The sequence below is a fragment of the Grampus griseus genome (genome assembly GCF_964374135.1).
Source record: "Grampus griseus genome assembly, chromosome: 7".
Taxonomy (NCBI): domain Eukaryota; kingdom Metazoa; phylum Chordata; class Mammalia; order Artiodactyla; family Delphinidae; genus Grampus; species Grampus griseus.
The window spans coordinates 8,340,637-8,352,747 of record NC_139001.1 but is presented as its reverse complement, the minus strand read 5'-3'; the positions used below and the strand labels follow the sequence as shown (position 1 = coordinate 8,352,747).

Sequence of the window (12,111 nt, the reverse complement as noted above, 5' to 3'; positions counted from 1 at the left end):
ATTTTTAAGCAAAGGACTCAGCCCCACGGAGCCGAAAGGAAATAGTTCCCAAGAAAAAGAAGCTAAGAATGTGACTTAGAGTGTTGCACGATATTGGCCCGAGGCAAGTTATTCTCATTTCCCCACCAACCAAAACGGGGGTATCAAGATCACATGCCTTGTCAGTGGACCGTGGAGGGACAATGCCAGCCCTGTCTGAAATGGATTAACAGGTGGGAAAGCAGTGGTTGTTCCAGGAAGCCTCAGGTGCACGCACGCACTGCCCTTCTCCTCCCAGGTCCCAGCTCTTTCAGTGGAGCTGGTTTTCTTGCGGGGGGTGTGCCGCAGCGGGTGCTCTGAAAGTCTGCAGTGTGGCCTAAGCAGAGGGAATAGGCAAGGACGGAGGGGTGGCTGCTGCTTGGTGACTGAACCGAGAAGACCTCAGAGGGTCTCCGGAGACCCCAGCTTGGCGCCTCCTCCCTCCTGCCAGAGGGCTTTGCCAGCTGTCTCCCACCACCAGCGGCCGGGGAAAGGTCCTGATCCTGGAGGGCTGCCTACCCCTGGGCACCATCTTGTAACACCATTAACTCTCATGGGATTTTCTGTGTGTAGCTCAGCACTCATGGGTGGTTCCACTCAACTATTATTTCATACACCCAAATCTGGTCCCCTGGACTTTATTAACCAGTTAAGTCTCCTACCTAGGAACGAGTTCCATTCTGAGATCACAGTCGTAAGTCCAATTTGTTCGTAAATCCAACGAAGCTAGCCTAGGCACCCAGCTAACTAATATGATACTAGTAACTAATGTAACTAACTACTTATAACTAATATAACTAATATGATACTAGTAACTAATGTAACTAACTACTTATAACTAATATAACTAATATGATACTAGTAACTAATGTAACTACTTATAACTAATATAACTAAGATGATACTAGTAACTAATATAACTAACTACTTATAACTAATATAACTAATATGATACTAGTAACTAATGTAACTACTTATAACTAATATAACTAATATGATACTAGTAACTAATGTAACTACTTATAACTAATATAACTAATATGATACTAATAACTAATATAACTACTTATAACTAATATAACTAATATGATACTAATAACTAATATAACTACTTATAACTAATATAACTAATATGATACTAATAACTAATATAACTAATTATAACTAATATAATCAGCTACATAGTACTGTACTGTAATAGGTTTATAATACTTTTTGCACAAATAATACATAAAAAACAAACACACAAAATAAAGAAAACATCTTTAATCTTACAGTACGGTATCTTGAAAAGTGCGGTAGTACAGTACAACAGCTGGCATATAAGGGCTGGCATCGAGTGAACAGGCAAGAAGAGTTACTGACTGGAGGAGGGAGAGGAGGTGGGAGATGGTAGAGCTGAAGGGTCGTCAGCTATAGGAGACGGAGGGCAAGCTGCAATTTCACTCACACCTGACGTGGATGGCACAGGTTCTGGTTCCTTGCTGGATTCAATTCTGTCTACCCTCTTGAAAAAACGATCCAGTGACGTCTGGGTAGTAGCTCTTTTTTCTCATCAGAGATGACCCGGTAGCACCGGATTGCATTCTGAGTGGCTGCTGCAACCATTTGTAGGGGATGCACACACATGGCAATGAACGCCAGAGACGTGAACTAACTTACGTGACTGGACGTGCAAATGCACGTTCACGTCTTTGAAAGTTCACAACTTGAAGGTTTGTATGTAGGGGACTTACTGTAAGACCATTGAGCAGAGAGCACAGACAAGCAGGCCAGTTGTCCATCGAAGAGCAGATCAGAGAAGGCTGAAATTCTAGTTCCAGTCCCAGTTCTGGGTGGAGACTGTCCAATGTGGACTGTAAATAAAGCCACCCATTGGCTTCCATACCAGAAACAGAGTCCTTGTTTGGGTCAAAAGAGAGTTATCTGGAAGTCAAAGCTGCGCCCCCTTGCTATGGATTTGAGGAAACCTGCAGGGAAGATTTTTTTTTAATTGAAGTCTAGTTGATTTACAATGTTGCATTAATTTCTGCTCTACAGCAAAGTGATTTAGTTACACATATATATACATTCTTTTTTATATTCTTTTCCATTATGGTTTATCACAGGATATTGAATATCGTTCCCTGTGCTATACAATAGGACCTTGTTTACCCATTCTATATATACTAGTTTGCACCTGCTGACCCCAAACTCCCACTCCATCCCATCCCCACCCCCCGCCCCCTTGGCCACCACAAGTCTGTTCTCTATGTCTGGGAGTCTGCTTCTGTTTCATAGATAAGTTCATTTGTGTCATATTTTAGATTCCATGTATAAGTGAGTATGTGTTTTTGTACCATATAAGTATGGTGTTTGTCTTTCTCTTTCTGACTTACTTCACCTAGTATGATAATCTCTAGGTCCATCCATGCTGCTGCAAATGGCATTATCTCATTCTTTTTTAAGGCTGAGTTGTATTCCATGGTATATATGTACCACGTCTTCTTTATCCATTCATCTGTCAGTGGACATTTAGTGTCTTGGCTATTGTGAATAGTGCTGCTGTGAACATAGGGGCGCGTGTATCTTTTTGAATTATAGTTTTGTCTGGATATATGCCCAGGAGTGGAATTGCTAGTCATATGGCAACTCTATTTGTAGTTTTTCTGAGGAAACTCCATTCGTTTTCCATAGTGGCTGCACCAACTTACGTTCCCACCAACAGTGTAGGAGGGTTGCCTTTTCTCCACACCCTCTCCAGCATTTGTTAGAGACTTTTTAATGATGGCCATTCTGACCGGTGTGAAGTGGTATATCATTGTAGTTTTAATTTGCATTTGTCTAATAATTAGCGATGTTTAGCGTCTTTCATGTGCCTGTTGGCCATCTGTACGTCTTCTTTGGAGACATGTCTGTTTATGTAGGGAAGACTCTTTATATTTTAGATAAAGCAGAGGCCACGTTGCAAAGGTGCTAGAGAGACTTTTTTTTTTTTTTTTTAATGAAAGAGCTGAAAAGAGCTTGGATTAAGGAAGCAGTGAATCCAGACTGTCACAGTGTTGCTCTGATGGTGACACGGACCCCTTTGGCTGTAGAACAAGAAGAGGAGAAGCAGGGCTGGAGAAAGAGGGGTCCATGTCGTTTGAAATACAGAACAGGCCCGTCCCCAGACCCTTGGGAGGCATCTGCGGCAGTGTCATCTGGGACTTCTCCCATCACTCCCCGTGATCTTGGGGTGACCTAGGTGGCCTTGTCCTTGCTAGGTGGTATTATGGAGGTTCCTGCCCCTGGGGGAAGACAGGGATTCAGGCCTGAAGGATCCTGGGGCAGCACAGGGCGAAGAGAGCCCCACCTCTGGGGTTGCCAGATTTGGCAAATAAAAATACAGGACACCCAGGTGAACTTGAATTTCAAATAAACACGAAGAGTTTTTCAGGGTGCCTCTGGGCCGCTGTGCATCAGCGCCAAGCAGGGGCCCAGGAGACAATTCTGGCTTTTGTTGGCTTTTCCCTGAGAGGCAGTGGGAGTGTGGGAGGCGACAGGACCGCTGGTCTGTCCTTCTCTGCGCTTCGTGTGCTCCAGCCAGAGCATGCCTGTTGCACCCTCAGGTTATAAGTACATCAAGTGGCCATCTGGAAAGGCCCCGAGCTGCACGAGTAAACAAGTCCCCATCCACAGGCGCCGGGGAGCCGTGAGGGACTGGCCCGGGGTGTGTGCTTTTCTCGACTTCAGGGCGCAGCCCAGCAAAGAGCATCCTCAAAGAGCTTCCAGAGCAGAAGTCAACTGAGCTCTCTCCTCTTCCCCAGCCACCATCGATGCCAAGTCGGGAGAGCGGTTGCCAGCAGGACGTCAGGGAGAGCCTCACCTGCCCCCAGCGGGGGGCCTGAGCCAGCCTAGGGAGGTGCCCTGTGCCCTGGACAGTGGCGAGACCACCAGGTAGGGATGGGGAGGTATCCTGGGGAGGCTCCTCTGAGGCCCAGTGTCTGACGATGGAAGCAAAGGAGCGTTTCGCTGGGCCCTGAAGCGTGGTTCTGAGATCCTCGGGGGACTGTGGTCACCGCGCGTGATAACCTCAGAGCCCAAGGGGAGGGACCTGCCTCAGGAGAGGTATCAGCTGTCAGACCGGAAGGAGAGAAAAACTTACAAACATGCCCAAGAGACTAGTTTTAAGAACTGATAGGTAAACATGTTGGGGAGGGTTTGTGATTAGAAGTAATTTGAGGTCGGTGTCCTATCTTAGCAGTTGGCTTTGGAGGGGAGAAAGATGAACGAGATCAGTAAAATGGTTTGGCTCCAATGTCAGCTTCCTGAAACCGAAACTGGGCCTCCAAGAGGAAAATAAAAGTTCTTTTCTCTCGCTCTTTCCCAACGAGCACAAACTGCTGCTTGACGGGTTACGAGGGGTTCTTTAGAACCTAGAAAGCACTGTTTTTCTTAATCTCTCACAGGCTCCCTCTTTCAGCTCGGAGGAAGCCTGCTCAGGGGGAGGGGCCCGGCTCTGGACTCAGACCCAGCCTGTCTCCCAACCGCCGCCCACCACTTCCTCCTGGTCACAGAACGCCCTGCCGGCTGAGCGTGTCACCATAGACAAGCCAACCTCCTGCACTAAAACACTGGGCTAGAGTCATGGCGAACATGACTACGCCTTGCAGTCTCGGAAGTAGAGGGATCTTGCCACAGTGACTGTCCAGGCCTCCCGCGCCCCACCTTCCCGTAGAACAGGGAAGGACTTCCCTTGCTGTGTCCGCAGGGTCACCCTAACCTCAGTTGTGGTCACGCTCCGGCGGCAGCAGCAGCGACGCCTCGGGGAGCTGGGTGAGGCAGTGGGAGGGCCCGCATTCCAGGCTCCAGAGAGGCCTGAAGCCACCCACCGCCTGCAGGAGTGGCCAGGGAGTCCGAGATGACCTGCAGAAGCCCTAGCAGAGCCGGCACCCACTGGGGCAGGCAGCGACCCTGCACCTTTCTTTCCTGCTGTGTGGGGATGAGCCGGAAGGACTTTGGAACCTGCACAGGGCAGGGGGGCAGTCCTAGATGTCTCTCCCGGGCCGAGGGCGTAAAAGATGGTGAGCCCGAGGCCCACTGTGGTCACGTGCTCCGTGACTGTCTCCCGCGCTCCTCAAAGACAGAGGCCGTGAGCAGGGTGTTTGTCCCTGTGTTCCCACACCTGGCCCAGGGCAGGAGCTCAAAACAGGCGATGGATGGATCCTCAGGAGAAAGGGAGAGAGTGGCTCTCTCTCTGGCTTGACAACTCCTCTCTCTCTGTCTGTAGCGGGGAGGGCAGCCCCTGGCGCTGGAGGAAGATGAGTCGGCTGGGTGGGCCCTCGTTTGCGGCAGAAGGAAGGCCCTGGAGCTCTGGGCGTGGGTCATTGGTAGACGGAATGATAGCCCTAGCTCTCTTTGCTTAGCTCCAACTTTGAGGTGGTGTAAAGATGATTGCAGCCTCGTGGCTTCCAGCAGCTGGTCTTGCTGTGCAATTGCCTTCCTAGAAAAGCCAGGAGTAAAAATGTTCGGACCCCACCATCCCACACCTCCCCACAGCCAAGTTCTCCTTTTCTTTTTTCTATCCGCTTAGCTTTGAGTAACTGTTAACCAGACTATGAAAATGCATTTTTCTAAAAAAGCATTTATCCCAAGAAGAGCCAAGGCCCTCTCCCAGGAAATCTGTCGGTCCAGACCTGGAGGGCCTGACCTGCACCTTGGAGCGTGCAGCGTTGCTTTCCAGCCGTCACCTCCGGGAAGGTGAGGGGCCTTGCTGCCCAGACGGTCCCGTGGCCTTGCCGACCCATCGGCCGCCAGCCATCTTCGGATTATGACTCAGCGACATTCCAGACACAAGTAGAGATTAAATATCTCCAGAAGCCTTTTATTGCTACTCCCTTCCAACACAATGTTCCTATTGATAAGGGAGATAATATAAGCAGGCCAGTCTTCTTTAATAAGTAATCGCCTACCTTTCAGGCTGCCTCCCAATTTACCAATATATTGAAGTTTACCTCTTACTAGGACCCAGCACCATGTGTTCCTGCAGCAGATTACGTTTTTCTAAATCGTAGGCACCTGCCATCCATGTGCTTTTTCTGCTCTGCCCTCATCCGGCCCCATCTCCTGCCAGACCGTCGCCCGTTCCTGGCTCTGGCTCCTAGCTGCCCAGACTGCTGAGCTCAACATTCTGGGGCGTTAGGGGGCTAGGGGCCACTCAGAGGCCAAGCTGACCCTTACCGACAGACGCCTATCCCCGCCTCGTACAGAGTCCTTTCCAGGGGGTCCTGATGCCATCATCCCTGCAGAGTTCAGTGACAGTGGCCAGCGCCCTCAGTCCACACCGCCACTTCCTGCAGCCCCCCAGGTGGTTTGGGGAACCTCATGGGATGGGGGGCACCTGCCAAGCCGAAGGGCGGCCCCCCGGTGTCTGCCAAAGGCCAGTTTCTCCAATGCCAAAGGGGGAGCCAGCCGAGGGAGCCTCTGCCTGAGGGTGCTCTTCCCCCAGCAGCAACGCTGCCCTGGCCAAAGGTCACGTCCCACGGCAGAGAGGAGGCTGCCTTTTAAGGTGTATTAGTTAGGATTCTCCAGAGAAAGAGAACCAACAGGAAGTGTGTCTATACAGAGATTTCTTTTAAGGAACCGGCTCCCATAGTAGCAGAGGCCTGACAAATCCAAAATCCAAAAGTGATCAGATGAGACCCACCCACATTCTGGAGGGCAGTCTGCTTTACCCAAAGGCCACCTGTGAGGAGTTCCCTGGCGGTCCAGTGGTTAGGACTCTGCATTCTCACTGCCAAGGGCTCGGGTTCAATCCGTGGTCGGGAAACTAAGATCCCACAAGCCGCACAGCACGGCCAAAAAAAAAAAAAAAAAAAGTCCACCTATTGAAATGTTCATCTCATCCAAAAAACACTTGCACAGAAATATCCAGACAATATTTGCTCAAATACCTGGGTGCCACGGCCCAGCAATGTTGACCCATAAAATTAACCTGCACGTAAGGGTGTTCACACGCATTGCCAACTCGCTCTCCAAAAAGGATGGGACCCTTTCCTGGTTGCCCTGGGTTGGGAGGTCAGAGATTCCCAGCCCTGCTGCCCAGACTTTTTTCTCCCTTCGCTTCTTGCCAACTCACCTCGGCTGCCTCTGACCCTGCAACTTGACCTTGCTGCCCACTGGCTCTAAGGCCCCACGGGGTGAAGCGGGCCAGCCGTCCTGGGCCTGCACGTCTAGCTCCTCCAAATCTGGCCACCCTGTTCCATGACCGTGTGATGGGACATCCCCAGGTAACCCAGGGCTGACCCTGTGCCGTTACCATTGCCGGGAATAGACCCAGTGCTCACCTGAGTAGTTTTTACTAGTGTCTCTCAAGTATTCCTTCTTAAAGTGTAATGGGGCTACATTTAAAGATGGTCAAGATTTTTATGTTCTGTATATTTTACTGCAATAACAATGATAAAAAATATCAAAATTAGGGAGTTCCCTGGTGGTCTGGGATTCCGGGCTTTCACTGCCATGGCCCGGGTTCAATCCCTGGTCAGGGAACTGAGATCCCACAAGCCACAGGCCAAAAAAAGAAAGAAAAAAAAATCTGTATATCAAAATTAGAAAAGCAAAATAGGAGAAAACATCTGAACTAAATAATATGAAAGGAAAACCACCTCATTAGCCCGTATAAGAAGCTTCTTTGTATGTGGAAGAAGTGTCAGCAGTGCATGCCTGCTTTCACACAATTGCAGTCAGACTTACATGCTACTCTGTATTGCTCTGTTTTCAGCCTTATTCCATTCTCTCTCATACGCCTGAGTAGCCCCCATCTTCATTATTTTTAATGATTGTGTGCTCTTTCATCTGATCTATATACCGGAATTTATGACGCCTTTGCCCTAAGGTTTTGCTTTTCTTTCATTCACTGGTAATGCATGTGGTGCTCAGAAACCGTGCTGGACACTGGGGCTCAAAGGTCAACTAGACCAAATTGCTGCTCTTAGGGAGTTCACCTGGAGGGACAATATTATGAGTGACATAAAAATAAATTTTGCTTTTTGAAGAAAAAAAATTAAAATTTAAAAAAACGTAATAGGGCTAAATCTCCTCTATCCTTTTCAACCTGGTATGAAAGATTTCTTGTCTAAAGTATGGGCGGTTTTTATGCCAGCCTCTTTTTTTTTGCTTTATTGGAATATAGTTGATTTACAATGTTGTATTAGTTCCTGCTGTACAGCAAAGTGAATCAGTTATACGTATACATATATCCACTCCTTTTTAGATTCTTTTCCCATAGAGGCCATTACAGAGTACTGAGTAGAGTCCCCTGTGCTCTACAGTAGGTCCTTATTAGTTATCTATTTTATATATAGTGGTGTATGCCGGTCTTTTTCTAAATTTGAATTTGGAGACTTTTCAGATATTTAAGTTTTATTTTTCTGATTATTAAAGTAATAGATTCTCAATATAAAAAAAAAAAAAGGAGGCATATAGAAATGAATCCAAAAATTATGCAGTTTCCTCCCAAGTCTCACTCCCCAGAGCCGTAACCCCCATTTAGGGGGCACTTTACCACAGCTGGGCCCGGAGCACAGCCACCCTACCTTCAGAGCTGTCCTATAGAAAACATTTTACAGGTGAGGAAACTGAGGCTCCCAAAACGTCAGCAGACTTGCTCACTCTCGTCACCAGCTAGAGAGCAGCACAGCGGGACTGAGAGTCCAGGTCCTTCCAGTGAGCGCACCCTCTGGGCCCCCCACCCTCCTTCCCGGCCACTGGATCCCGCACTTCCCACAGACCTCAGTTTCAACCCCCAGCACACACCACACACGCACACGCACATGCACACACACATACTCCTCACTGCCCACTGGGAAGCCCTGCAGCCGGTCAGCATCTCCCTGTCCCAGGGGATGCAATGGGGGGACCCCCTCACTCGCCAAGCTCACAGTACCTGCCGTGCGCCCACTGTGTGCAGCCCGCAGATGGAGACACCCACTTATTGAAGGGAAGCTGGACTATAGGAGTACCTGCTGCCTGCCGGGAGCGGAGCTGGCGCTGACATCAGCTCATTCAATGGTGACAACAACCCTGGGTGACAACCCGGGACTCCAGTCTTCAGAGTTATTGTCCGGAAAATGGGCGCATAGATAGCAAAGGCCCCAGAAGTCGAGGTGGGAAGAAGAATTGAGCATGTATATAGCTCAATGACAGCCAGAGAGCAAAGGGCTGGGCCGGGAAGTCACATCACCAACCCCAGCTGCGGTGGCTGCAGGTGCCGGAGGAAAGCTGGCTCCTGTCTCTGTGAAGCTGGTCCATTGGGATGGGGTCCTGAGGGCGTCTGCAGGATGGCTGGCTATAAGATCCCACTGGGTTCAGAGCTTGGCCTCACTAACTGCTTGTTATGTGTGTGACCTTGGGAAAGTTTATAAACTTAGAGCCTCAGTTTTAACATCTGAAAAATGGGGTAGTAATGCCTGCCTCACAGGATTGTTTGGGGGCTAAAAGTCACCTTCTCACTGAGGCCTTCTCGGGCTACCCCATCTAAAATCACTTTCCAATTGCTATGATAAATTAGCACACGTTTAGTTACCTGAGCAAACACAAATTTATTATCTTACAGTTCCCTAGGTTAGAAGTCCTACACAGGTCTCAGTGGGCTGGAATCAAGGTGTCCACTGGACAGGTTACATTCCGGAGGTCTAGGGAAGAATCTCTTTTCTGTCTTTTCTGGCTTCTAGAGGCCTCATGCCCTCCTTGGCTCGTGGCCCCTTCCACCATCCTTCAAGCCAGCAGCGTGGCGTCTCTGTGCCTTTTTTCCGTGGCCATACCTGTTCTTCTGACTCTCTTCTTCTGCCTCTCTCCCACTCTTAAGGACCCTTGTGATTACCTTGGGCCCACCCCAGTAATCTAGGATAATCTCACACCTGCAGCCTTAATTCCCTTTTGTCATGTAAGGTCCCAGGGAGTAGGACATGGACCTAACTGGGTACCATTACTCTGCCAGCCACAGCTTTCCTCGCCATTGGATCTCACAATTTAATACTCTCCCAAGTTCCCTATTCCCTTCCTTGCTTCCTCTCCTCCTTAGCATTGATTCCTCTTTCATCGTCTCCCTCCTGCCCTAAAACGTGAGCTCCGTGGGGCAGGGCTTATGGCTCTGGGTGCCCTGCTCTCCCTCACCCCCACCACATGCCCAGGACAGTGCATGCCTGGCATCTATTAGTGCTTGGAAAGGGGGGTCCTTCCTTCCTCCTGTGACTGCAGATTGCACATTTTGTTCCAGGGAGTTTACACCAGGCTTCGCCTACAAGCCCCGGGCCCCCTGCAGCCCGGAGATCCTGGACCTGAACCCACCCAAGGCCAAGGCATCGGCTCTGGCCCCTCATTTCTCCTCGTGTGGCCCACAGCAGGCCAGCTGCCCCGGCTCCACGGCGTCCGCCATGAGGAGCCTGCAAAGTAAGTCAGCCTGCAGGGAAGGGCGCTGGCCTTCTGCATCTGACTGGTGCCCCTTCCGTGCCCACCGGACCAAGGCCCGCTTCCCCTCCCCGCAGGACCAGGGCCCTAGCCGGTCGCTTCCTCTGCCCCAGGGACCGGTTCTTCACTCATCTTTCTGTTTATGAAATTGCCCTTGGCCTCAGCGGCTCATACACAGACAGGTGGAATGACACCCTCCAGGCAGTGCCACTCGGAGACAAGATCCCCCTGCGTGGGGCTTGCAGGTCAACCCTGAAATCCAAACCAGGCTTCTGGTGGGAAGCAGCCAGCAGCAGCTCAGGGCGGCCTCGAAATCAGACAGAAGCAGGTGCTTCCTCGCAGGCTGGGCGGAGGGGTCGCCCGAGGGACCGAGGGGGGTGTCCAAGGGCCACCCTCTGTCCCTGGGGTCCCCCTCCTGCCCTTTTACTAGCGGTAAAGACCGCTTCTCTGTCCCCTGCCCGTCGGCTACTTGACCACACCCCTCCACTCCCCAGCTGAGCCCGTAACTTTCTAAAGGGCTTTACTAAAAATAAGGGAAAACAAAAGAGAACCCGAACAAAAGAACGTCAAGTGGCACAGAATCAGTCACTCTCAGGATGTATGCAGGCCTGCGGCCGGCCCCTTCCCTTCCTGGCGTGGCCCCGGGCACTCTGGCCAGCCGGGGAGCCGTTGGGCTGAGAGCGTGTAAATGGGCCGAGGCTGGGAAGCCCGCGGGGCCCTCCCCCCTTCTTGCAGCACCCCTCTGCTGGGAAACACACGCGGGGCCCCAGCCCGGCCTCCCCACCGCGGTGCTTCCGCACACAGGTCCGGAGGAAATGCCGGCGAGTACGGGGCGGGGGGCGGCCAGGAGAGGGGCAGGCAGGCCGCCCATCCCTGCCCGGCCTCCGGGCTGCAGCAGGCCGGGCGCCCCTGCTCTCGTAACCACGGTGGCAGCACCTGGCCGCGGACGGGCTGGCCGGCGCACGGGGTGGGTAGCAGCAGACACTGGCGCGCAGCCGGCGGAGCTCACTGAGTCCCCGCACCGGGCAGCCTGCTTCCTGTAAGGAACGAGCGTGGCCGCCCGACTCAGGCCCTGGCCGCAGAGCAGGTGACCCGGGAGGGAAGGTTCTCCTGTTGAAAGGAGGGCTTGTGTGGGACAGACGGGGCTCTGTGCTGAGACCGGCCTGGCGCTGGCAGCTTGCCTAGATTTTCTTCTCCAGGCGGCCAGTCTTCCAGGAAGTGAGGATGGGTTCTTCCCCGGTGTCACCATCCCGTTGCCCAGTGACCAGCCAACTTCCTGCCCTCAGCCAGCCAGCAGCTGCAGGTGACAGATGTGAAGAGACAGTTGTCAGTGAGCCGCCAGGTGGCTTCAGGGGCTGAGGGGGACAGCCCTCCAGGCATCCAGGACCAGGCCCACCACAGCCCATGCCCCAGGGTCCTGCCACCGCCCTTCCTGCCCGCCCTCCCCCTGGCACCCAGCTGGGGGGGCAGCACAGCCAAATCCATGAGCCTGTCCATCTCGTCCGTCTCGGGAGCTTCTGCGGAGGAGCCGGAGCCAGACCTCTCGGCCGGAGACGGGACCCTGGCCTCGGCGGAAACTGGCCCCCCTCACCCAGACCGAGTATGAGGAAACAGAAGGGACTGAGAGTACCAGAAACTCATTCTCAAGCCCGCTGCCTGAGCAGC

At 51.7% G+C, this 12,111-nt stretch overlaps 1 protein-coding gene across 2 annotated transcripts in view; it reads left to right on the top strand.

The window, feature by feature from the left end:
* Nucleotides 1-11,763, top strand: part of ARMC9 (armadillo repeat containing 9) — a gene marked incomplete at its 3' end in the record, with an annotated part of 134,375 nt that extends 122,612 nt beyond the window's left edge. Inside the window, exons 23-25 of one of the 2 annotated variants that reach the window (XM_082658849.1) lie at nt 3,807-3,936; nt 10,256-10,428; nt 11,646-11,763. In XM_082658849.1, coding sequence (XP_082514975.1) covers nt 3,807-3,936; nt 10,256-10,428; nt 11,646-11,668 — 326 coding nt within the window. Of the gene's footprint in view, nt 1-3,806; nt 3,937-10,255; nt 10,593-11,645 lie in introns of those variants that run through there. The other variant, XM_082658848.1, reaches the window with a different exon arrangement.
* Between the last annotated feature and the right edge of the window lie 348 nt (nt 11,764-12,111).